Source organism: Ochotona curzoniae, unplaced genomic scaffold (assembly GCF_017591425.1).
Source record: "Ochotona curzoniae isolate NIBS_2020 unplaced genomic scaffold, NIBS_Ocur_1.0 scaffold_3890, whole genome shotgun sequence".
Lineage (NCBI taxonomy): Eukaryota > Metazoa > Chordata > Mammalia > Lagomorpha > Ochotonidae > Ochotona > Ochotona curzoniae.
The window spans coordinates 14,860,359-14,887,982 of NW_024467115.1; the positions used below are offsets into that span (position 1 = coordinate 14,860,359).

The window sequence follows — 27,624 nt, forward strand, 5'->3', positions numbered from 1 at the left end:
TAAGTTAACCTGAAAGTTTCAAACATTAAGTTTTTAAAATTGAAGTAGAAAATGAATGGTTTCATGGTTAATTTGTTTTCAGTTCTACATGGGCTTTAAAAATGAAATTGCAAATAAGAAAAACTGTGTATTAATTTTGAAACTGCTTTGTGACTAAATGAACTTATCTTTAATTTTTGAAATACTTTACATATAAAATGAATTCATTTTAATTTTGATTCTTGAAAATGTTTAGACCATAACACTTGTAGTCATATTTGATAATTTTCTGACTTGGCTAATATCATATTTTTGAATATATATTTACCTCACAATTGTGGAAACTATAAGTATAATTTTCACACTTGGTTCTTTTAGACAAAATCGTATTTTAAGCACATTAAATCTGCATTTATGAAGCGGCAGATCTCAAGGGTATTTAATATCATTTGGGTACAGAAATACATCATGCTTCACAAAATAGTTAGCAACCCAAACCTATTTGTCACTTTTATAATTCTAGCAGTTTAGCTCCAGAATTACTCTGAACAACTTAGAAAGGTCATCCTACTTTGAAGTGTAACTATGATGGATTAGACTAAACTAACTCCAGCACTGCCTTGTGTACTATAATCTTTTTGAAAAGTGAATGAACAGCAGATGGCTTAATAAAGACACTCTGTGTGCTCACCCAGTATGGATTAGCTCTGAAGGGATTGACTCAACACATAAGAGTCCATATATTTGCAATACATTTGTCTTGGTCAATGCAGATAGTCAAAAGTATGAAAAATTTCCAGGTTTTTGGAAATAGTCCAGTTTAGAGCTGCATGTTTAGGTGAAATATGAATAGGCTATGTTTTTCACTCTTAAATTCTTAGAACAGTTTTATCACTGATAGTTCCAAATATATTTGTAAATGTGATTGCCACTGCATTTTTTTAATTATGTTTTGAAAAGTGTTTCGTTAGCATCTGTAACTTTCTAGGTATATGCTGTTACTATAATATTTTTGATTCTACACTTTTAACTAGTCATCTGATTGCAAAATGAAGGGAACTAGAAAATAACAGCATTTGCAATCAGAAATTGAAGGATGAAACGTCAGATTTATATTAAATATGGAAAACGACCAATTTATGGTGCCAGAATATTTAAAATAATCTTTAAATGTAGAGGTTTCAGTTGTTTAAAGGTTGTAAACTCTAAAAATCTTACTGTATCATAAAACCTTAATTACCTTATACACAAATACGTTTATTCACAGTGTAATTTACACTTGAGAGCATGCTATCGCTTTTTAGAGAACTGAGGAGCAACAGATGTTTGCTGAGAGGAATGTTCATTACATGTTCTTAGAACAAATTTTGAAGTAGTTGACATAAGAGAAAGTGCTCAGGCAGCTGCTGCTCTTTAGAAAACACATTCTGGAAAAGTGAACTTCTTTTTTAAAATGAATGGCTTTCAAAACGTATACAGCATTATCATGTCTTCAAAGCGGTTATATGCACTGCGGTCAAATAGATTGGTAAAGCAGTGTTTGTGCACTGGTTTGTTTGTGTCTTGCAGTCATAACTAGTAGTGGCTACAGCCCCAGATCAGCACACCAGTATTCCCCACAGCTGTATCCTTCCAAGTAAGTACCTGTAGATTCAGATTTGTTGGAAAAAAATTTCCAGATTTATATTCACTAATGTATATTCACATAATATATGAGCTTTAAATATGCATCAACATGTGATTACATAAATGTATCTATCATATCATTGGATACATAGGATTTAGATAGAGCATTCATGTGGCTGAATATCTTCAAAAGGTTAGAAATACCAACTTTTTTCCCCCATTCATTCTAAATGTTTATATCTTGAGGAAAGTTTCAGGTTTGTACCTGAATATATTTTATTTTTTTTTTTAAAAAATTATTTTATTTAAAAAAAATAAAATACTGACTGCTTTGAATCTAAAAAAAATTGTATCTTATACGACACTCACACTTCATGTTTCATGGCATCTTAGGAATATTTTTATTGGACTTCACATTCTAAGAAACACATTTTTGTAGAATATGTTTTAGTGTTTTCATACCTAATGTGTAAACTACCTTACTGAGGATGGTTGTGAACTTTCACACTTAGCTACATTGAGTTTCTGTCTGAATTTATTTGGAATCAGCCATATGCTCCAAGATGTATGACTCCTACCACATATGCACGTAAAGATAGTAGGTTATGTTGTACAACATCCAGTGTCCTGAAGTATATCGTTAGGACTAATGGCCAGGAGCAACTCCGTGTGAAAGGGAGCTTCATTGTATAGGAAATGGTATTCCATTATATCCCAGGAATACGGGTAACCCCGGATTTTTTTTTGTTTATGCCTTTGTCTGTTAAGATTTCCAGTTGCAAGGCTTTTTGGTAGACTTCTTTAGTCACTTGGAAGCAGGGGATTTCTCCTAGTGAATGTGCTTGGTCTTGTGCTCAAGAGGGTAGAAATTTACTGATGTGGACTATATTTTAACATTTACAAGTTCAGATATAAGTAGGAATATTTAGAGGAGATACTTCAGATAGAACTTTCAAAGTAAATTTCTCATTGTACAGAGAAGGTATAGATACATGCAGTTTCGGTGATTTCGTCAAGGTTGATAGACTTGTTGGTAGCCGAGCCTGCTCTCCTGCTGTTGGAACTCATGGTCTTCCCTACACTGTCCAAACTGTACTGTGGGAGTGGAGGAGGATTGCTTCCTGGGCAGTATTAGAACTTCAGTAAATCTAAGCTGTCTGAATTCATATGCAGTCTTTGTTGCCACAGTAATGCTATTTTTCTGATATTTAGGCCCTATCCACACATTCTTTCTACACCAGCAGCTCAAACAATGTCTGCCTATGCAGGCCAGACTCAATATTCCGGGATGCAACAGACAACTGTCTACACAGCCTACTCGCAGACTGGACAGCCCTACAGCCTTCCCACTTACGGTATTTCACATCTTCTCTTCTCCTTTCTTTGATTTTAAGCAGGTAATCCTACTGGCTAGTAGTTCTAGTAGTTTTTATATTCTGTGCATTTTCTAAACAGATTTGGGTGTGATGTTGCCCGCCATCAAAACAGAGAGTGGACTTTCCCAAACTCAGTCTCCATTGCAGAGTGGCTGCCTAAGTTACAGCCCCGGGTTCTCTACCCCACAGCCGGGCCAGACGCCGTATTCTTACCAAATGCCAGGTAAGTAGCTGCACGTGAAATGATTTTGTGAGAACTAATTATTTGTGTAAGACTCCTTGGCTTCAGACTGGGAATAGCCGGTCATGAAACCAGTTTTTACCACTGCTTCACACAGTTTCTTGAGTAAAGAAAAATAACTGGGCAGTAACATGATGAAAACAGTTGAATATACATCAAGAAACATGACCCACACCTAATGTAAATACTTAAGTTTAAGCAGCATTACATTGGTAGGAAACTGAGGCCAAGCAAAGCAAACTCCTAGCCAACCACCAGGTTAGTCACACGTTTGGTGTCGACTTAAGCGATTTAAAAGATTCATAGCACAAACCAGTGCTTTCTTTTTGGTATTTCTTACGTGCATATTGCTATTTTGATTATATTTTAAAAAGAATTAGCACTATTTTAAATTCTGTTTATCATGGAGTGATTGAGGATTTTTTGGTCATTCCTAAAATACCTATCATTTATTGATGCGATTTTTCTAAATATAACTGTCTATACAACTTGTACTCCTCCAGTATTCCATGGGGATCATCTTTTAGCTTTGAAGTTTTTGACACTTATTTAAATAATTACATTTTGTATTTGTATCATGATTGCAACCAAAATTTTTGTTAGCAAGAGAAACATTGAAAGTTAGTTTTTATGTGTCATTTCCTCTGTATTATTAGTCATAAATCTGAGATTGTGTTAATATATTTACATCAAATAATGTTGACACATTAGCCAATTGAAACAAATAATACTTAGATATTTTGGCTGGAAGAACAAGTCTCTCTCTCTCGTTCTTTATTTTTTTTTTGCTTGGACTGTAGTTTTAAACATATTTGCACATATGCCCTGGCCACCATGAGCCATAGAACTAAGTTAGTAGGCTGCCAGAGAGTACAGGAACAATTTTGTTTCATCCTCAAATTATTTTCTGTTGGCCAGATCAATTGCATTGATACTCAATATATGGATAATAAAAGAATATTTATAGAAGGTGCTCAGTTGCTTTAATAGTGTTACTGCTTGACTAGTACATTCCGTTAGAACACTTTTTTTTCCTTAAGACTCTGTCATTGAGAGTTCACTTGATTTTGCCCAAACTTGGTAAAAAAAAAAAAAAGCATCAATTTAAGACCTTGATATAAAGTTGTAGAAGACTCTCAAAATGAAGTCTAAGTAATAAATCACAGCTACTTTTGTTTTTAGAAAAGGCACGAGAAAGCAAAAGGCAGAGCACTTTGAGCTTTGTTCTAAGTACATCCTAAATGTATATTTCCTACAGTACTAACCCCATCTAAATATTAAACTCAAATTAATGCATATAGTATATGTGGGGATATGAAATTTCTAGTAACTTCCTGGAAGCAGTGTCAGAATACGTAATATTTATTTGATTACCCTGCACTTACATAAATGCCATCCTTGACTGTTAACCACATGCCTTGTGGAGACTGTCCCCACTTATTCCTGTTTAAGGACAATAGCTATAGCAAATGCTTTACCAGCTGTCACAAGAGGGATTGCACCAAGCACGTTTTCCTAAATCTTTTCTCAACTCAAATTTCACTGCTTTGTAACAAAATGCAAATATATTTCTCACAGAATTCTTCAAAATGAATTCTTTTCATCACTTTACAATGAGTAAGTTTAAAACATGATTTTATTTTTTTTCTTATCTCTAGGTTCCAGTTTTGCACCATCATCTACTATCTATGCAAACAATTCAGTTTCCAATTCAACGAATTTTAGTGGTTCACAGCAGGTATAGTTGCTTCTGTGTTTGTATTTTTATGTCAATTTTATGCAATTTTTGATTTTTGAAGACAAGTTATCATACACATGTATACTTCTAAGAATGTGATTTCTTCACTGAAAATTAATATAGTGCTTCAAGATAATAATGTTAGCTCTCTGTAGTTCTTTGGATATATTGATATGGATTTTTAGACTTTTTGATAATTACAACTTGATGAATGTTTCCGCTAAACTTATTGTTTGGAATGGAATTAAGAACTGTATTGTATGCCTCCATTTCATCTTAAAGTCAACTACACATTTTTTTCTTGATAAACATGGTTATTATAATATGAAAATCAACAGATTGGGCTATAGTTGATTGTTAGAATTCTATGTCAGACCATATTACATTTCAATTTAAAACAAATTGATATTGAACAACTTACTTTAGAACTACTATTTGGCTCTTTTAAAAAGTTTAAAAATGTTTTATCCATGTTGCTTGTTTTAATAAATGTTTGATTCCTGCTATCTTCATGGCTGCTGTTTTGTGCCTTTGTCGCTGTGTCCCTGCATGAGTAGTCATTAATTTTCCTTCTAATTGTGTTCTTGTGAGTTTCAGAATACAGCTTATTAGAGTTCTTTGTGGAACATGAGTGCCCACGAATAAATTAATCATCTCAAAATGAAATGAATTTGTGATATAAGTTAATACTTCAGATTAATGTGTTGTTATTTCCTGATATGCCATCATGCTCAGTCATTGAGATTGAATATTTTAACATGATTACTAGACTATTGTTATGCATTCTAAAATGTAAGTTACTACACAAGTGATTATTTGGATTTATTAAAAGGATTTCATCTATTTCTTTAATTTAGTTTTATTAAAATGACAGAAGGCAAAGAGGAAACACTGATTACTAAAATAATAGGGAATAGTATTTTTTTATGGCATTGAGCTGAAATTATTCATTGGTCCCTGTTCCCTAGAAGACCAAGACCTTTGGACAATGACTAGATCTAATAAACTTAATCACGTAAATACACATCATGCAAACTGATCCAAAAATCACTACTTCAGTACTTTCAGAGATTACGAATAGATTAATAGCAGAGAAGACAATTTATTTTTAAATATTGACTCAATATTCAATTCTACCTGGATACAGTAGGTGTGGCATAAAATACAATTCTTATTTTGGATCATGATCTGAGAACAAATCTATTTTTTTTATAAAATATATGTTGTCAATAATGGAGGGTATGAAGGTATGAAGTGGATGGTGGATGAGTTCTGAGTCCCATGTCACAGAGCTTGAAGCATGCTGAGAGACAATAAACCAGAAAATGCACAATGAGAGAGGCAACTAGAAAGTGTGAAGAGCGAGAACAGAACCCTGTTCAAATAATGATAGAAATTGAATTTTGAGGCTGGGAGGTTTTGTGGAAGGCCATACCAGGGGAAGCACGTTGATGGCAGTGTTTTTACTAATTAGGTGATGAACACGGGAAAAAACTGTTTCAGGTAAAGAAAGTGACACGCACCACAGTTCTGAAAGGTGGAACCCTAAGGGTGGTGTTGGGGTCACAATTGCTGGTGGTTAGTGCATGGGAACTTGGGAAACCACATTTACAGAGGTAAGGTAGAGTCAGCTCACAGCATGCCTTATAGCTTGCAGTAAAGAATCTGGATTCTCTTCCAAACACATTGGAAACTGCTGCAGATCACAGCAGAATCACATCATGTAATTTATGTTTAGAACATATTTACTCTAACTTCAGCATCTTTGAAGAAGTGCAAAAATGGAAACAAGAAGACAAATTAGAAAATGAATATATTGGCTGTGATAGGACATGAAAGTAGTTCAAAAACTGTTCTTGCTTTGTTTTGTTGTTGTTGTTGTTTGTTTGTTTGTCTTTCTTCCCAGCATGAGCTTTTCTTATCCTGCAAGGACATTAGCAGGTTAACAGCTTCAGCATATGGATGCAAGAAGCAGACTCTGTGTCCAAATCCCACCTTGAGATTTAGCTGTGCCACTTGTGCAAATCATTTAGCCCTTGATGCCAAGGTCTCCTTCCATCTAAGGCATAAATAAAAAATACCACCTAGAAAGTCGTCAGGATTAGATGGTAAACCGGTTTAATAGAACACTGCCTTGACACCCTGTGTTAGCTCTCATTGTTTTATTTAGAAAGATGTGCTGTTAGACACTTTAATAAAATATTGATTAGACTTTTGGGGGGTTCATAGGTGCTAGTGGAAAAGTTGATCTTGATAATGAAAACAGTAATTTATACAGACAATTTGCTTTTTAGAAACAGTATCATACATGGATCTTTGTTACCTTCAGATCATGTCACTTCAAAGGGTGTTAGTTCTGACCCAGCATTTGTGACTGCTGGTAATACTGGGGCTAAAACATGCTAGATATTAAACATCAGTCATCACAACGGAACGTGACCCTGACCCAGCACTTCATGTGTGAAAGGATTTGGGAGGATCATTTATCATCCTTCAATTCTTAAGGGATTTTTAAATAAAAAGCATTTCAGTGGGATTGGTCCAGTATTTTCAGTTTTTCCTGTGACAAAAGAAGGAAGCCAAATGTTTGAACACTTCACTAAAGACTTTAAGTCGAAGTCTCAGGTGGTGCATATTTGATGACAGAATAGTGAAGGAAACCTCTTAGTCATCTTATTTTATTCTCTACCTCCTGCAGAGAAAACAAAAATATTGAGGGTAGCTTGGGAGGGCAACAAAAGTCACAAAAATGCAGGTTGCAGTCTACATGGAAGCTAGCAGGGGTAGTCACAGCTGCTCCCTGTTTGTAATGCTGGTAGATGTGCAAGAACTGACTCTAACTCTTTTCTACCGTAAGTGTGTAGGTTGTGAGAAAAAAAACCCTTTGATAGGTAAAACTTTAGAAAACAACATTAAAATATGCAAAGTTTGGGACTTGCATTGTTGCACAATGAGAAAAACTGTATCAGCCATGGGTGCAAGTTTGTATCTCTGTTGCTCCACTTCTGATCCAGCTCCCTAGTATTGGCTTGGAAAAATGTAGAATAGCATGGCCTAAGTGCTCGGACCTTTGCCATGGCTGTCAGAGACCAGATTAAGCCATTGGTTCCTGGCTTGATGCTGGCCTTCCTGTGGTCATTGAAGGATCTGGGGAGTGGACAAGCAATAAAAGGTTCCCTCTCGCTTTCTGTTCTCCTCCACCTCCTCGTCCTTTTCTTCTTCTTTCTCTGTAATTTTGACTTTCAACTAAATAAAAGTCTTTTTTAAAAAAAGTATACAAATATCTTGTAAATTTTCATTTCTAGTGGACAAAAATCAAAAGGGTGGTTACTTACCATGCATATATAAAAGATTCCCACAAAGATGGATATTTCACCTAGCACCTAAGATTCCACCTGTGTCCTTATCAGAGTGCCTGAGTTCAATACCCAACTTTGCCTCCTGATTCCAGTTTCCTACCAGTGCAAACTCTGAGGGACAAGGGTTATGGCTCAAGCAGGTAGATGCCTGGCACTCGTGTGAGGGGGCTGGATTAAGTCCCTAGCTCCCAGCTTTGTCAGCCTCCTTCCAGTGCCCAACAGCCAAGGCAGAATTTGGGGAGTGGAGCAAAAGATAAGGGCTGTCTCCCTTGTTCAACCTCATTGCTTTCTTCTTTGTGAATGTCTTTGTCTACTTCTGAATAAATTAAAAGCAAAAAGAGATATACCTATCTAGCAATATGTGTTCTTAGGATCATCTCAAAACTGTGGACTTGATGCTATATAATCAAATGCTAATTCCTCAGCTATGAACTGTATAATGACTGTTTTTCTTTAGGAAATGCCAAAGAGTAATTTCTCTTTGAAACATAACCATTTCAATTATTTGTTTCAGGATTATCCATCCTACACAGCCTTTGGCCAAAACCAGTATGCCCAGTATTACTCAGCATCTACATATGGAGCTTACATGGCATCCAATAACACAGCTGATGGAACACCGTCGTCGACCTCAACGTATCAGTTGCAGGAATCCCTTCCAGGACTGACCAGTCAACCAGGTACAGATCTACACTTGGGTGAAAGACATGTGTATGTTTTGAAGCAATTCAGACTGAGTGAAGCAAACACTCTAAAAAATGACAGAAAGCCCCCAGATAAATGCACTGATGTGAACTCTGAGTTGATAACACAATGTAACATGAGACTCCTCTGGAATCTACCTACAAAGCCTTCATGTGAGAAGGGATTGGAGTTTTTCACCTCAAATTGACTGAATGTATCTATCTGATTGTAAAAAGGTGAATTGATCTTCTGTCAGACTTATTTTTTGAAAAATTTGACAACCAAGACTGGTACAATTTCTTCATGCCAGAGAAACTGCATAATCCATTTAACCTGTGTGACCATTTCCTAAATTACCAGGCTTTGTTGAATTAGTGGCCCTAGTGTTAAAATCCCATATTATTATTCAATATCTGAAGTTTATTCTCTTCTTATTGGAATTGTGTTCGGCACTGTTCAGGTTAAAAGGAAGTTTAATATAGATGCAGCAAATCTCAAAATTCAATACCTTTTTGAGAAATTACTTACAGGGTTCTAAAAATACAAAGAAATGCAAAGAAGTTAGGATAGCTGAAAAAAAATTGAACAATGAGAATTTGGATGACTCACCCTTCGTAATATCAGCACAGAAGAATGTATATTAGTTAAGTATATTGTTGGTGAAAGGAAAGAGCAATGGAACAGAATAAAGAATCCAGAAATAGGCTCACACATGTAAGGGGAAATTAATTTCTGACAAAGGTAAAAAGACAAGTGAATGGGGAATGAGTAGTCATTTTGACAAATGGTACTGGAAAAATCTATACAGCTATATACAAATGAAAAAGAAATATTAACTTTTAACTCCTGCATAAAGAATAATTCAAAATGGATCAGCAACCCACTTGTAAAGCCAACCTGTAAAACCTCTTAAAGAAAGCAAGGAGGAAATTTTTTTTGACCTTAGGAATGGAAATATTTTATAGATACACCAAAAACATAATTCATAAAAATAAATTATATTTCATAATATCAAGAATGTCTGCTCTTTGAAGGCACTATTACAAGCGCAACACAGCCATAAATGGGAGAAAATATGTGCAAAGCACAAACCTAGTAGAGGATTTGACTTGAGAATATGGAAGAACTCTCAAAAAATGTGAGAAAAATATTAAGAATTTTCAAAAATATAATTAGTGTTTTCTGTGTATTTTTTTTCCTTTGGTTATTTGCAAGATCCAATCTCATCTCTTTTAATTCAGCTTTGGAAGGTCAAGAAAATTGAGGAACATGATTATATTGTGCAAATTTTTCTCATTGCTCCAGAAGAACCATACTATTTCAATGTCAGTGATTAATTATTTATGGAATGCCTGTTAGGCATTAACCCCGCACTGGAAACAGGCCAATCAGCTGTGAATACTCTTTTTGCAAACATTTACTTCCATTTAGTAAAGAAGATAGGGCGAACACTTTTGACATGGCAGGTAAAGCTAACTTGAGTCTCAGCTGCTCTACTTCCAGCCCAGCTCCCTGCTATGTGCCTGGGAACGCAGTAGATGATCATCCATGGGCTAGAGCTCCTGCGACCATGTGGAAGAAATGACTGCTCTTGACTTTATACTGGTCCAGTTCCAACCATTGTGGCCATTTGGGGAGGGAACCAACAGATAGAAGATCTCACATTCTCTTTCTTCTCTTTCTCTCTCTAATAAATATTTTTTAAAGGTAATAAAGACAAAAATCAATTCATTACAAAAGCAGTTGGAAAATTCTAGATATTGTAGAATATTTTAAGTAACCTGATTCAGATGTAAACAAGTGACACTGGGGATGATACTTTAAGCAACAGCTTGTATCATGAATTAGCACAATGCCAAGGGTGTTATCTATAAACTAATTATGAACCCAAGGAAACTTTGTATGGTAGGTATAGTTTGTCTTTGGTTCCTCAACATTTCTTCTTGATTTAATTTACTTTCCTTTTAAATTCTTTCTCTGGTGAACACATAGCTCCTTTGAATATCTTGCCTTTGCCTCCTGCCTGCTGTTCAGATGTCTCACCTAGCCTCACCATGTAGCTTGGATAGTACAAAGAAAAGAACAAGGGGAATGAGACACCTAAAGTACAAAATGTAAGGAGACCCTCATTCTCAAGATCCTTCTTTGTTGTGCCCTAAATCATCTCTCTTACATTAACCTTACCCCAGCAAAAAGCGTGTATCGCTAGTCTGCCCTGATCCTTGACACAATAATTTAATTTCATTGAGACTCTTACCCCAGTTTAATCAGTGAGGGACTTTAGGGTCATTTTTGTATAAGTATTGCTAAGACTTTAGGTAAGGATGTCTTTGACATAAAAAGATTGCACTGTGTAAAATTTTTCTTACTGGTCAGCTATGAGGAAAACAAGGAAGGATGACTATATTAAAATAACCTTGAAGCATTTCATCATCAAGGTATCGAAGACTGAAAAGCAAGAGCAGGGTGTTTTGAATTTACAGTTGCAATGAATGATGTTTAAATATATGCTGTGTGGAGCTTTGAATGAAAGGCTGATTGTGCTTTGAATTCTCTGTGGAAAAGATGGAGATGACTACTTTTCATTAAATAAGGAATAATCAGTATCACTGTATTCAGTATCAGAATGTTGTCTTTTCCTCAAGCTTCCGTTGGCTGCTAATGCCAGCGAATATGCTTTGACACAATTTTCAGATTTTGTTAGGATTTTGTCAAATTCTAAAAATGATTTTTTTTACTTGTCACTTTATTCTTTCAACCCAAATCACAAAAACACACATTTGAAATTTTCAGGAGTTCTGCGACTCCAAATTCTAGCTTAAAATTTGATTTTTGTCTTTTCAAATCTGGCATGTTTCCAAAATGCAAGCTAATTGATAAGTATGAAACTTTTCTTTTCCTTTTTTTTTTTTACATTGATGAAATCTGATGTACTTAGTCCAAAAGCAAAAAAAAAAAAAAAAAAAAAGTTTCCCATTGACTGATTCTGCATTTTGGACTTACGACAGAGACGCAACAATCTAGTTTTTCATAGAACATTCACTATTGAGCTCCATTTCAAAAACAGAAACATACGTTATATTCAATAAAGGACAGCTGGTTCTTCTGATTTAGCGATTAAGCTTAATGAAATATAGTTGGATTCGAATATCTAAAACTTACAAGGGGCAGTTATTCATTACTGCTCTGATTAAAGGATAATTACTCAGTCTTTGTGTACCATGGCTCAGCAAAAGCCCAGGGCAATTGGTAATGACTGATGTTATTTGGAAATTGCAAATAGCATTCAGTTATTTACTTTACCTTATTAGTCAGTTTGACAGTGAAGTTAAAGAAACACTACTGTGTTGATTAAGAACAGACATTTTAGTTCCTTATCTTTATAAAGATCTTTCTTTGCCTTTAGCGTTACGTTTGTCTTAGGTAAATTATATTTTTGATGTGCATTCAGAAAGTTTGAGGAGAGATTGTAGCACAAGAACTTGAGGTACGTTTTTATGTCTTCTTTTTGAATAGTTAAAACATTGATAAAATTAGTCACTTGTGACAATATTATCCTTTGTCTTGAGACTTTAGATTGCTGTACATTAGCTAACAAATTAACAAATGCTCCAGAAAAGTAAAAGAAACAGTGAGTTCGCTGCTCATTCTGAAAGGAAGCCAGATGCTTAGACAGAACACAGCCATCGTCTCATAGAATGCTGTATTTCCTATGAAGAGAGAAAGGGAAGCAAACTGCTACCCGTCTTACTGAGCGAAAGAACCTAAATGAGACGACAGACCACATGGTGTCTACCCATGCCGTCACTGTGTGTTCCTGCAACTAGCTGCCTCCGTCACATTGGGCTGGAACAGTGGAACAGACAGCTTAAAAAAAAAAAAAACACCAACAAATGTTTCATGACCAGCTGAGCTCAAGTTCATAATTTTACACGAACAAGAGAGCACCATCAAAATGTGATCACCACAGGAACCCAGAGCCCTGGTGCCCTTTATAACACAGTGCCCTTTCCCTCTATGAAGATCTTTCAATGACTCTTTTATTTAGTTTTTCTAAGCTGACTTATAGGAAATTGGATGTAATGATAATATACAACGTGCCTCAAAATATGTACACATGGATGGTAAAATGCCTGAAGCAAGCTAACATAGAACTGATCTCACCTACTTATTTTTATGGTGAGAACACTTATAATGTTTTATAGTAGTTTTCAAGGACAAAAAACACTGTTATTAACTGTAGCTGTGTTAAAATAGTTCTCTGATTTCTGTCACTTAACTGAAGTTTTGTATTCTTTCACCAAAATCTTCCCAATCACTCTCCATTCTGCCACACTCCCTGGTCATCCCTTTCTACTCTGCAATTCTCTAAATTCACATTTTTCAGATTCAGTATGATAGTGAGACCATATAGTATTTGTCATTCTGTGCCTGGTTTACTTTGCTTACCACAGTGCCCACCTTCTCGATGGTTATCCTAAATGAGCATATTTCCTACTTAAATGCTGAATTTCATTCTTGCATTCCTTTGCGTGTGTGTATTTTATCCATTGATTCATTTATTCTTTGATAAGCATTTACATTGAACCCATATCTTACCTATGTAAATAAGCTGAAATACATATGAGAGCACGGAAATCTGTTTCATCACACTGATTTCAGTTCTTTGGTCAGTATTCCCATTGCTGAATACTTCCATTTTTGATTCTTTGAAGCATCTTCATGCTCTTGTCTACAATGGCTATACTGATTTAGAATCTCACCAATAGTGTGTAAGGTTTTTTTTTTTTCATATCCTCGCCAATGTTTGTTATCTTTCTTCCCTTTGATAACAATTATTCTATTAAGTGTAAAGTGATATTGCACTGTTACCGTAATTCCTATTTCTCTCACAATTGGTGATGTTGAGTATTTTTCATGTAAATGGTGATTCGAATATTTTCTTTTGAAATATGTATTTTTAGATTATTTGTTCAGTTCTTATGTTATTGAGCTGCAACTATGGCTTATATAATTTGAACCTTAATCTCTTTTCAGATGTACAGTTTGCAAATACTTTTTTTTTCGTTGCAATAGGTTATTGTGTAATGTTTTTGATCAGTGGAAGTGGATTTAAGTTTGATCCTTTTGTAACATGCAGAGTCTATTACCATTTGGGTGAGGATGGAGACACGGGGGTTCAGAATCAAAAGGTCTTAAATCGTGAAAGTATTGCCACATACAAGCTATTTAATTTTGGCAAATTAGTTAAGCATTGCGTTCCCTCTCCCCCATATTAACAGACGTTATTATGATGGATTACCTCTCTGGATTACAGTGAGGTTTGAATTACATAGTTTTTCCATTGAAGAATTCCAATAAATCAATAATAAAAAAAAGACAATCCAGTTTGTTAAAAGACAAAAACTTTCACAAGACATCAGTGGTCAAGAAATACATAAAAAGTTTTCTTCCATAGATAATTCATCAAGAAAATGTTAATCAATCCATGAAATTTCAATATACAATGGCCAAAATAAAAGTGATGAGCAGGAGCCTGCATGGTAGCACAGCAGGTATAGCCGGCTCCCAACTATGCCAGTATCCCATTTGGGCAGTGGTTTACGTCACAGCTGCTCCACTTGTGATCCAGCTCCCTGTTAATGGCCTAGGTAATCAATGAAAGATGGCCCAAGTAACTGGATCCCTGCTAGCAACGTAGGGGACCCAGTGGTACCCCCTGACTCGCAACTTTGACCTGGCCATGCCCTCTCCATCTGGATATTGATCCATCAGATGAAAGATTTATCTCTTTCTAACTCTAACTTTTGAACAAATACATCTTAAAAACGTGGATGAACAATATCAAGTATTGGAAAGCATATGAATCAACTAGAACTCTCATTTGTAATGGGAGATTAAGTTAATACATTAACTATAGGAGATGTCTGTCTCTTTCTGAAAATTATATTATTCCTTCTTTCACACTTGAAGTACTACTTCTGAATCAAGCTACCCAAAAGGAGTAGGTCCCCTGTTCACAAACAGGTACAATAACACAGATAGCAGCTTTATTCCTAATAGCCTAAAATTTTGAATAACCCAACTATAATTAGTAACATTAAAATAATCTCAATACACACGCATGATGAATCTCTAACTTGTAAAGGAAAGAAGATAATTGCTCTGCGCTGTTGTACGGATCATCTGATAGGCACTTTGAACAGTGAATGAAGCTAACCATATGTATTCAATTACTTTTTTAAAATAAAAGAGCAATGTGTGATTCCTGGTACGGACCTATTAAAACTGGAGCTACTGCCCACAATTTTTTAAATGACGATGTTTTACCTCTATCAAAACATTGTCATAGTTTGTTCATATTCCTAGAACCCTTTTTAACATCCTTCAGTAACTTGCAAAGGGTGAGTATACATGAAGGTTTTTGTTTGTGGAATGACAGAAACTTTCCAAAACCAGATTTTTTTTTCATTCTCCTTTGGGCTCTTTTCACCTCCTTACTTCACCGCCACTGATTGCCTGCTGAGTTGAATAGCAGAATTTTCCTTGCTACTCTCTTTAGGGTTTGGGGAATTTAAGCTACGTTTTGGTAAATCAGATACACAGTAGTGTAATTGTCCATGTTGTATACAGCCCTTCTCTTTGGAAATGTTTGTTGTATCTATATATGTATGCTATCTTCTCTTTCAAAAGCAAATTGTTAATGGAATAGTGTAGGCCGTTGATGTTCCAAAAGAAATATAACGAGAGTAGTAATTGTGACCATATAAACAATTTTGAAGGGAAGATTTTAAACTCAGAGCATGATTTTTCTAAGTTGTAGGATTAGGGATTTATGTTTACAGGTGTAAGGATGTGATTGATCTAGGAGTTTCAGAATTCTTTGAAATTTGGCAGAAAGGAGGCAAGGAAGGTAGGCATTCATCCCAGGACTTAAGATGCCTACATCCCTTCCTCAGCATGCTTGCGTTCCATACCTGACTGCAGCTTCTCACTCTGTCATGCTCAAGTGATTGGATTCTTTCCACCAAGCTTGCGTGGGATCTAGATTGAGTTCCTAACACCTGGTCATGCCTTGGCCCAGACACGGCCTTTACATGCTGTTGAAGAGTGAACTAGGAAATGGGATCATATTTGCTCTACCACACCCTGTTCTCACGCACAATTCAGATTGCTATAAAAGATTCTTTAAAGCAAGGACAGATTTGAATGTACATAAATGTGTAAGTAGGGGACAGGAAGCTAAAACTATGTATAGTATAAAAGACATTCGGATTTATTAGAATATACAGTTCCATACTAGGAAGGATTTAATTTGACGTACAAAATGTTTGAATCAGAATTTCATGTGTTTGGTGTAATAAAACTTTGTTTTATCATAAGATAGCTTCTGCTGTGCAGGAATTTATGAAGATGAGCATTACAGAAGACTCATACCCAACTGACTGAAGTGCTAGTATTGACACAATTTTCCTTACTTCTAGGAGAGTTTGATGCCGTGCAGAGTCCCTCCACACCTATCAAAGATCTGGATGAGAGAACGTGTAGGGGTTCTGGGTCAAAGTCCCGGGGAAGAGGCCGGAAAAATAATCCTTCCCCGCCTCCGGATAGTGACCTGGAGGTACGCCTGTTTCCTCTCAGGGGATGTAACATGATGATATACTTAACCCTGCTGTTCAGTAAGTTCCAAACTTGGAAAAAAAAAAAAAGACACAATATGAGTTGAGTGGTCCTCCCTTGTCACAATCATTTTACAATTATGGAAATTGAAACCATCTATTCAAAAGCAAAATATAAGAAAATAACTAAAAAGTAGTGGTACTTCACAAACTCTGGGCTTGAAAGAATTGGATCTTTTGATCCAAATATGAGCAAACACATTTAAAATATATAACCACTGCTTAGGGAACAATTTTCTGATAAACATCATGTTTGGTAGTGTTAAAATAATTGATCAATATACATGAAAGCTAAAGCCATTCTATTTGGGAGGAAGAGCCACCTGAACATAGAGCAGTTTCAGGTATTTGGTATATGTGTTCATATTTTTGTATTTATGGAGATTTAAAACTGTATTCCTTTTTTTCTAGCATAACCTCTTTTGAGACATACCCACAATAGCAAGGGTGGTTTTTATTATAAGATAGAATGTGATGCTATTTTTTAAGCAAGATATTGTTTCTTACAAAAACCTGTTTCAACGAAAAAGTTAAACCTCAGAGTTGGTAAAATCAAATAATAAACATTTTACTTCCCAGGAGGTGATATTTTTCAAATGAGCAGTAGCAAATTCAAATGGCTTTTAGAAATTGGTGAGGGACACAAATGAATGGCCCAACTGAAGAGCTCCAGCTGACTGTTAGGACTAAGTTACACACACTGTCTCTGAGTGATCCACCTGTCTCCGTTCTATGAGAATGTCAGCATTGTCGCAGTTCCCAGGTCCCTGTTCCTGTCAGAATTCCCAACTTTGCATGACATCTCTCTATTTTAAAATGTTGAATTTCAAAAATATTTGAAAGACTTTAAATCTTTCAAAATTCTGTGCAAACCCACTAACACATCATCTGGTCTAATCTGACCAAGGCTCCATGTTTAGTGCTTGCCACATATGGGTTAATCATTGAACCTTTTAAGTAAGTTTGAAAATGTTTATTTGCATAAATCAAAAAACTTTGTGAATCTGTTATAATTTTAGAATACAGTTTCAAGTATACTTCAATCATAAATTCCAAATATATCATCTTTTTAAAATTAACCACAAGTAAATGTTTCAATAAATTCATTCGAATTAGAATTTTTTTCAGTATTACAGGAGACTTGCTAAATTTAAAAAACAAGTAACAAATTGAGACAGCGCTCCGTGAAATCGTATCAAGATTGTATCCAATAAAAATGGAAGATAATTTTTATCTTGCAAATAAGTTTCTGTTCCTTAAACTTCGTCTTTTTATAATAATTTTTGTTTTGTCTCTAGCGCGTTTTTGTCTGGGACTTGGATGAAACCATCATTGTTTTTCACTCACTGCTCACAGGGTCTTATGCACAGAAGTATGGCAAGGTAAGATGGAAAGACATACATGTCAAGAAATCTTGTTAAAACTAGTTTTGTTTAAAAATCAAGGGTCATTTTATACATTCATATATGTATGCATAAAGTCAACCAATTCAGATATTCATGACTGTGATCATTCCTGTGAGTCCCTCCCTCCTGCTTACATTTACAGCCCGCCTTCTTCCTGCCTGATCAGTCTGTCATGCAGTGACTTGCTGCTCTTCAATGCAAATTTACAAAGCTCATTATAAATGGAGTTACTTCTGCTCTCTTCACAATGATTTTGTGTTTTCTACACCAAGACAAAAGCTTCTTTTTTTCTCAAGTATCTATTTTAGAAAATCAATTTTGTAAATTGAAATGGACATTAAAACTTTGTGCAATAAATATATTTTTCCTAGCAAAGGAACTTTTCAGAAATACAACTAATTTGCTGCACAAATCACTGCTACTTCTTCTCTAATACATTCTTTGGAATTAAGAATGTCAGTGTTCTTCTGTAACTTGAGTAAGTAAACAATCAGTGACTGGAGGATATCTTTTTTGCATATATAAGTTCAGTGGCATAATGTCGTAACTTCCCTTTCTTGTGATCTTGCTTTTGTTTTCATAATTAGCTTCTTATAAGAGTTTTGTTACAAAATTGTCAGTGCTTTTCCAGACTGTGCAGCAGCAACACATTTTCTACCTGAAACACGTTACTATTTACGTATTTGAAGATTTATCGTCTTGTCATGGTCAGTTCAGACCATACTAGCCTGTTTTTTTCCACTGTGTTCAAAGTTGTGCTTTGTTTTGGTTCCTGTGCATATCAGACTCACAGAAGAATCATAATTTGCCTTTATAGTATCGCATTATTTGGTGATGTCTCCTTGCAGGTTGGCATGCAGTTTTTAGCAACTGTGTTCAGATCTGTCATCTAGACAAAAAATGTCCAGTTGCTTTGTTACATTGAATACACACACACACACACACACACACACACACACACACATATATTCTTGAATTACAATTTGAGTGAGTCTGCAATACCATTTGCTTTTTGGTATAGGTAATGGATGTTGTTGAACTTCAGAGAATTCCTAGGCGATGGAATTTAAAGATTAGTTTCCTGTGGTGCTAAGGTTTTTGAAGCCCATGTACCAGTTTTTCTTTCTTGCGTGCAGTCTCCAGCACTCTCTCTTTGTGCAATCCCATGTCAGTTGGCCTGTCAAATAAGTAAGTGTAAAACTCTTAAAAATATTTTTGCACCAGAATAAACTTGCCTTGTATTCCATCTTCCACAAAACTTTTCAAATATCTTACAGCATTTTTACAGCCATTTACAGGAAAGAATTTTGGCCTTGTTCACAAGCCCATCACCTAAAACAGTCATTTCTACAGTGGAATGTATACATATGCAAAGTGCTATCCTAGGATAAAGAATGAAAATATTAGAAAGAATGCACATGTGTATTTGTATCTCATGTTTTTTTTATTGTCTGCTTCATAGTATGCAGCACACTTTAGACATTATCTTAGCTTTGAGAACTAATGAATTATTGTAGACAACTTAATTGAGACTTCTCATGCTTCTGGAAATTGAGAAGGTCAAGAACAAGATACAAAATTCTTAGGCTTGTCTTTCTGTGACTTCACATTGTGTAAAGCAGAGATCCAGTGTGTGTGTGTGAGTGAGAGAGAGAGAGAGAGCAGGCACGTGTGTTTTTAAGAATATCAGTCCATTCTCATTCATAAGGACTCTACCCTCATGAGCTAATTACCTCTCAAAAACTCTACTTCCTAAAGCTATCACACTTATGTTTAGGATTTTAGCTTTGAGTTGTGGATAGATGTTAATTGGCAGTCCATAGCATACATGCATGAGATTATTATTAAGTGTATGAATAATTTATAAGTAAGCTGCTATACATAAATTTAGATTGTACACTCAAGATTCTGTTACTGATAGTGAGTTTTATTTTAAAAAGTTCCCAGATTGTAAGCTAAAAAATTTCTTTTGCAGCTATGCTCACCACTATACCACCAACGCTGCAGTAGTATTATCTTAACAGGATACATGGAAGTCCTACTGAACTCTTTGCAGGTTTTCTTTAAATTTTTTGGTTTTTGTGTTTTGTTTTGTGCAGCTAGGTTTCATTTAAGTTTTTTAAACAAACTAACTTGAGCATGTTAATTCAAATAAAGATTCATGCACGCTAGTCATCCTTCAAGATGCAGTAATCCATGTTTCTCCGGTGGCACCAAAGTAGTGATGGGCCTCATCCTCGGAGTGAGTTCTTCATGCATTTCCTGACTTCAGTTCTGTTCCTCTGTGGTGATTTTATTCTTTAGAAATAATCAGGTCATTTGGACCCAAGATGGTGCATAAGGAGTGTGATAACATGGATAAAAATGTGTTTTCTTTTTCTCAAAAATGTCACAGTGGGACAAAGCAGCTTTTCTCAGTTAACTCATGAACTGGCTTTAAGTGCAACTCCAAAGGCAGAGTTCTCAGAAGCCTTCCGCTGTGATGCATCCCTGCATACACTCGTTACAGCTCCGAAGGCTCCCTGGACATGCAGCTCTCATTGCAACAGACAGGCTTCGTTCCTGGCCCCATCTTTCTCAATCACGTGGAAGGTGTTTCCAGAGGCCATTCCTGGTTCAGAGTGTAGTGTCTTGGGCAGTTATCCAGCCGAAGGATCACTGCTAACTCCACAGTATGCATTGGCAGGAAACTTGGAGCCAGACCCAGGAATTGAACTTGGACACTTTTAGGTGACACACAGGTGTTTCAACTGCTAAGCTGAACACCTGTTTTTTGAGCTAGAAACCAGGAAACCTTGGGCTTAGATGTGCAAGTGATTTGGTCTCTGTTAGTTTCCTTATCTGAAAACAGTTCTAGTCCATCTCCTTCCTGACCTTAAATGAGATAATTTAAAATATACTGAAATGCTATGTAACTATGAAAACCAGCATCTATCTCCCAGGTCAGAGAAATGTAAGTAAAAATACCCATTTTTCCCCAAGTGGGAAATGACTACAGGCAGATATTTGCAGTCATGCGGTAAATTGGTGTTTACTGCTGCAATGCATTTGCAGATATTGTGTTTTATTAATCTGAGCGAGCTAAAATGTAGTGAGCTGCAAGCTAGAAGTACAGGCACCAGTGAGGTAAAAGCATGCGCCTAAGTTAACACACCTAGCTGCCTTTGTACCTGTCTCCTTTTCTGTCCTTGCTTGTAAATGCTGGGTAAAAGAAGTAGCGTTTTGAACTTCTGCCCATAGCCTTGGTCCTTCCCCCAGTGTCCTATTAAATGCACCCTCTTAGCTTTCATTGCCACCCTGTGTAATCGATACGGTGTTATTCAGCTTTACCTGGCTGAAAATCACCTCTCTAACATTAAGTTTATGCTCTTTTGGTCTCATTTTTTTCCAAAACCAGTAAAAATGAATTCCATGTAACACACCAACTGAAGAATGTCATATTGCTCGTAAAGTGCCCTATCTAGCTAACTTAGGTGTTTTAATAAAAATATCAAAGTCTTTGGAAAATTCTGCCTCCATTTATAAAGAAATCTGCTGAGTTTCCCAAGGATCTTTCTTGTACATTATCACATTGTTAGTGCGGTTGTCAGCACTCTCTTCTCTCAAGCAGAACTGTTTCTGGATGCTTACCACAACAGCAAATGAGGGACATCGGTATTTGAGTCCTGCTGTCTGTGAGGCTAATGATGGGTTTTGCAGCTGAACACTGGTTGGCATGTATAGTTTTTAGCACTGGAAAACTCTGAAATAAGAGTTTGTAAAGTTGAGAGCCTGCGGACCAGAAATCATCCATCATCTCTTGCAGTGTATGATGATCATTCGTATTCTCTGCTTAATTGTATACATTATTTTACCTGATAAGTTTCAGTAATTCCTTTCATGGAGAACGGAGGAGGAGTGAAATAAGCTAGATGAATTGTGCCTTAGGGATGTTATTTGTTTTAGAGCATTAATGAATCATGTGCTCAGAAGTTGTGAGTCCCTTAAGATATCCCATGGACAAAATATAAAGGAAATACTCTAAATCAGAAGGAGAAATGCAATGCAAAAGGGAAATTGAACAGTTGATTTCCAAAGTGAAATCAAAGCTCATGTTCCTAAAGGATCTGATTAACTCAGACAACATCTTAGATGCAGTGCTGGGGAATTAATAAATAAGTAAATTGGTTGATTTCATATTCAGTGGCCTATTTGTACATAGAAGAAGACATCTGCAGTAGCAAGGAAAACGCTATAATGGACATGAAGATAAATACTGACCTTTGTGCTTGTAGACTAGAGGAAATCAGTGTAATTGAGTCAGGACTGATCACTATCAATGAAGTATTATAGCAATGGACTGGAGGCAGCCCTAATGATAGTGCTAACACCATCCCCATCACCTCAGTGGAGAGGTCTGGCTTTGGACGCACTGTGCGTGGGTTGGCTCCTCCTCCCATCACCCACATGACCTTGGCTAGTTTGTTTAGCCTTTGTTGAGTCTCAGTTTCCTGCTGTGTAAGTCATCAGTTGATTATGAGGGCTACATGACCTAATGTTTCAAAATTCAGCATATTGCTCACCATAGAGTAAGCTCTCCAAAAGTGTGGGCTGGGTTTATTTAGTTTTAAAGAAACTTACAACTTGGAAAACAACGGTTTTTTGTTTGTTTTTGTTTGTTTGTTTTGCTGTAAGATACAGTTCCACAGCGTCTGGAAATTCCACTCCCTCTTCCCTAAGTCCCCTCCACCCACTGATTTTCCCTATATTATTACAATAGTACAATCCTTCAACAAAAATCACAAGTCCATCATTCTGCTATTTAGGTGTATGCTGACATTAAGAGAGATTTTCTTCTCTTTATGTCTGCTGTTTTACTCACAATGTGAGATTCTCGGCATTGTGGTGAAGTGATTAGAAAGGTTCTTTTTTTTCCACAGGAACTGCAAACAGAATTTATAAATCTCCAAAAAAGGAGAATGTATTTTGTGTTTGCTTCTAGTTTGTGTATGCATGTGGCATATAGGTAAATATAATCCACCCATACATAAAAGGAAGCTAAGTCAAATTCAGTGACATGTCTCAAATTCTTTCTGAGGCACTTGGGGGGATAACACTGCCTTTCATGGACTCCTCTTTCTGAGCTCTGTGTAGAGTACATGCTTATTTGAGAGAAATTTATTTGTTTATTTTTAAAGATTTATTTTTATTTTATTTGGAAGGTAGGATTACAGAGATAAGGAGAGACAGAGAGAGATCTTCCAACCACTGATTCATTCCCCAAATGGCCACATCAGCTGGAGCTGAGCCGATGAAAAGCTGGAAACCGAGATCTTCTGGGTGCAGGAGCCCAAAAACCTGGGCCATCTTTCACTGATTTCTCATGGCATTAGCAGCGAGTTGGATCAGAAATAGAGCAGCTGGGTCTTGAAATAGCCCCCAAATGGGATGCTGCTGCTACAGGCATGGAACCTGCCAATCAAAGTGCCTGCCCCTAGAAATGTATGTTTTATTGCTGAATTAAATGGCTGTAGGTAATATCATGAGGAGCTAATTATGTTACTAGTGTTTATTCCAGGCCTTCTTTAGCTAATGTGGTAGATCCTAAAAGGTGTCACATTTACTACCTTCAACTACTATAACAAAAAGAGAAAGATTACCTGGTCTCTTAAAATGTAAACCTCTACAGAGACTCTTTGTTATCTCTTTTCTAGTTTTTGGTGATTTTTATCCAAGAATATCATTTAATCTTACATCTTGAAAGATAAGATGGGTAGTTCATAAGATCATGAATGCTGCTATCTCAAAATTAATGTTTCCGCCATGCTTCTGTGATGTCTACTAATGCAGCAGCCCAGGGCCCGAGGCTGCCTCAGCTGGTGTGCACATTTGATGTCTGGTCTGCACCAGTCCTCTCAGCCCCAGGATCTCCTGTTCACTCGCCATGATCAGTCTTAACACCTTGACTTTACCATAACCTTTGCTATCAATTTAGGTAACTCAGGCAATTGTTATTCATTGGATTTCTTCAGATTGAAACCCTAGAAACTGGTAGTGGTACCTAAATTATGTGATGATCCCATTCACGATTCCATACTGCTCAATTGCAAATAGGTTCCTTGCATTGAACACTTGGGTTATTGGGAAATTCTTTTAATCCAGAGAAAATTTATTCCTTTTTCACCTTTAATGACTCCCTCCTAGGCATTTGGTTGAGTGACCAAGAAGGTGACTTAGTGGGTCATGTTAAGATGACCTTTATCAAAGAGAGAATGGGCAAATGCACTCCCCCTCAGAACTGAGCAAGTGAGAAGAAGCCTGTTTCCCCAGCCGCCTCTCGACACAGGGACCTTGGTCACTCAAGTCCTCCGGCCCTTTGACAGCATCCTGCAGACTTCACTTTTGGAAAGTCAGAAGGTCGTGCCAATCAGTTCTGTGTTTTCCTTAATTATCCCAAATCTTCATCTGCAGAGGCATTATGCCTCTGCTCCCTACATACTATCAGGCAGCGGAATCGTGGGGCAGCACTGTTAAACTACACATTCTAATTTAGTCGGTGTGGGCTGAAATCTGTGATTCCACCTGCCTCACTGGTTCCCAAGTGATGCTGCGGTTTCTGTTCTGTGAACCACACTTGGAACAGCCAGGTCATCATCTGCTGATGTCAGTCTTGTTTCTGTGTTGAAATTGTTGGAGTATTTTGAATTGACTGATGCTTGGATGCCACTACAGAGAATCGGATTTAATTGGTAATATTGAATGACCTAGACAGCAGAATTTTTAGAAATTCCAGTGGCCCTTATCGAAGCTGTGCTGCTTCCACGTAGCAGCTGTGGTCAAAAAGAAGCCCAGAGTGATAGTCTTCCTCGACGGTCGCTTTTCTGTTTGCTCTAACTGATCTGCAACATTTCAGGAAAAGAGACATCCCGAACCCTGCAGGGCCTGGCACTGCCACAGCCCCAGAAATGCTGTGATTGTCCCGGGGGCAGGAGCGTATATCTTGAGGCAGCAAGGTCTACCCAAAGCTGGACAGTGTTCTCAGTTTGGGGACCAAGCGAGACCGCTGTTGTCATTTCAAAACAAAAAAAAAAAAAAAAAGAAATTCCATAGGTGATTGTCATACACGGTCAAGTTTGAGAACATTGGACTTAGATGTCATCCTCTCAACTTGGAGTCCTCTTGCATCACCACAACCCCTTTATTTACTCAGAAGTCTCTCTTTCTGTATCCTCTTTGTTTATCCATCAGACTCACCTCACACACATGCAAAAAGTCCCACAGACCCCACCTGTACCCCAACAGCTGAATGTGGCTATAGAACACAAGTACGTGCTAGTACTGCTAGGCTGGTTACTTCCAGCTGACAGTTTTGCAACTGCTCTCTCATCCAGTCTTCAGATTCCCTTCCCTATTTGGTTCAGATTTCTCCCATTCAGTTAGGAGGACAAAGAAGTAAACTGAAAAGAAGTCTGTCACCTTGGCCTCACAGTGCTGTGTCCCTCAATGCTGTGCCTCTGAACCTGTACCCAGATTCTTTGTCTTATTTTTGCACTCAAACCCTCTCACTTCCCCAAGGAATCTACTTCTGTTTCTTAGGCTTCCAGCTCTTGCTCCAGTTCTTCCCATCATCATACTGCATGGCATGTGTTTCCTGCCAGTAGAAACATCTGTTGAGGCCTTCCTGTTTCTTCTCTCCTTGTTCATCTTCAGATTTCCATATAGCTGTCCAAATTCAATAAATGACTTTCGTAAAAATTGAAGCATCCTTGTCCTGCTGCATTTCGCCACTTTTGTCCATCAGACTCTGTTGGACACTTTGGCTTTCTTCCAGTTCTCACGTCCTTTCCCTTCCCTGCTCTGCACCACTCTAAGTCACAATATTACTCATGTGGCACTCACTCTCAGCTCCAGGCTCTGTGTATGTCCTTGCCATCACATCTGTGCACGGAGATTACCTCATCGTTTTCAAGCTCCTGTTTTTCAACAGTTGCCACCCAGAGGGGTCTGTCCCCACTTTCCCTTTAATTGGCCAGCGCCACAGGCTAAAAATTGACACTTTTGGTCCCCTGGTCTTGGCCCAAATTTTGAACTGATAAACACATAGTAGGCACTCAGTACATATATGATGATTTAATGGGTGTTCATTAGCTTGTTCATCATAAAGTCTCTTAAGGCTATTCCATATCCACTCTGGGCAGATATCTCAGTTGTTGAAGCCAGCATGGTGGCTTATCAGGCTGATCCTCTGCCCTCAGTACTTGCATCTCTAGCACTGGGGACTGGTTCTAGTGGTAGCGCTCCACTTCCAACACAGCTCCCAGCTAATGGCTTCAGAAGGGAGCAGAGGATGGCCCAGAGCCCCAGGCCCCTGCACCCATGTGGGATACCTTGAAGGAACTCCAAGCTCTCACTGTTTTAGCTGTGACTGTTGCAGGCATTTAGGGAGTGATCTGTTGATCCTTCTCTTTCCCTGTGACTTTGACTTTCAAGTAGAAATAAATAAATCTTTTTTTAAAAAAGCAAATATCTCAGTTGTTAAATTTCCCATCTGATTAGTGATGGAATTCCATTTAATCTCTTATCAGGGATTAAAGAAGTTCATGTAGTCTAAATAACCCAGCAGCTGTTTCCACTTTGATTCACGGAGCTGGTTGGTCCTCCTGCTGTCTTACACATCCTCTGGCTCTGCATGCATAAGTCCACAAATGTGCTTCAGTTCCCAAAGGAATTGTTCTTCCAAGGGCTTGAGATCTTTAAAAAAGACTCTCCTGTTTTGTTAAAAATACATAATTGCTGTGTCTCCTGAGACGTTTTCAGAGTGTGTCCCTAGAGAAGGAATTCCAGCTGATGGCCTAGTGCAGGGCAGAGGCCCGTAGACAGACAGTCTGGCTCCAATTTATGCTCTGTGCTAACATGGCTAATAGGCATTAGTATTTTGATTTAGAGAAATGCTGTGGTCGATTCTGAATGGTTCTACACTGGTAACATCTGACTTAAAATCACACTTTTATAGGCCAAGAGCTATTTTAATTTTCTTCATCTTCCTTTTTTCTCCCATACTTTCCCTCTCTCATGTTCTCTACCCCCTGCCCCCAGACCTCCCTCTTCAGTGAAATGTCTTAGGAAAAGTTCCAAGTTTTGGTACAGTAGGACAGAGGATAAACTGGCAGAGGTTCAGTTTGTCCCATATTAAGGTCTGTTGCAGACCCTCTGGAACTATTGGAACTGTTATATATATCAGACCTTCCACAGAACCCTGTTAGCATCCCATGCTCACATTTTTTGCCCCAATCCAAGTTTTTTGCAATCACTGCATTTTGACTCTAAGCTCAACATTCAGTTAAACTGGGGGGGGGGCGGAAGGAGGGGGCGAAGGGGGGCGGAGGAGGGAGGGGTCTTGCAACTCTCTTAATAAATAAGGTACCCAAATTCTAGAGACATCTGATGAAAAGGAAAAAACATCTCTGTTTAAAACTATAAAGTTTGGTACAGAAGTGTGTGTCACTCTCAAATACCTGACAAAATAGCTGACAGGCCATGCAGCTCCTGCACAGGAG

At 37.2% G+C, this 27,624-nt stretch overlaps 1 protein-coding gene and 1 non-coding gene across 9 annotated transcripts in view; both read left to right on the plus strand.

The window, feature by feature from the left end:
* Positions 1-27,624, plus strand: part of EYA4 (EYA transcriptional coactivator and phosphatase 4) — a 260,900-nt gene that overhangs the window by 212,278 nt on the left and 20,998 nt on the right. For 4 of the 8 annotated variants that reach the window (XM_040965420.1, XM_040965421.1, XM_040965424.1 and 1 more), the window contains 7 exons: positions 1,549-1,615; positions 2,818-2,960; positions 3,061-3,204; positions 4,881-4,960; positions 8,834-8,999; positions 16,488-16,624; positions 17,981-18,064. In XM_040965420.1, the coding sequence (XP_040821354.1) occupies positions 1,549-1,615; positions 2,818-2,960; positions 3,061-3,204; positions 4,881-4,960; positions 8,834-8,999; positions 16,488-16,624; positions 17,981-18,064 (821 nt within the window). Of the gene's footprint in view, positions 1-1,548; positions 1,616-2,204; positions 2,208-2,817; positions 2,962-3,060; positions 3,205-4,880; positions 4,961-8,833; positions 9,018-16,487; positions 16,625-17,980; positions 18,065-27,624 lie in introns of all 8 variants that reach the window. The other 4 variants (XM_040965425.1, XM_040965422.1, XM_040965426.1 and 1 more) reach the window with 4 other exon arrangements.
* Positions 24,859-24,992, plus strand: LOC121146331. The gene has a single exon (XR_005882197.1). It is a non-coding gene; the product is annotated as a small nucleolar RNA SNORA16B/SNORA16A family (small nucleolar RNA).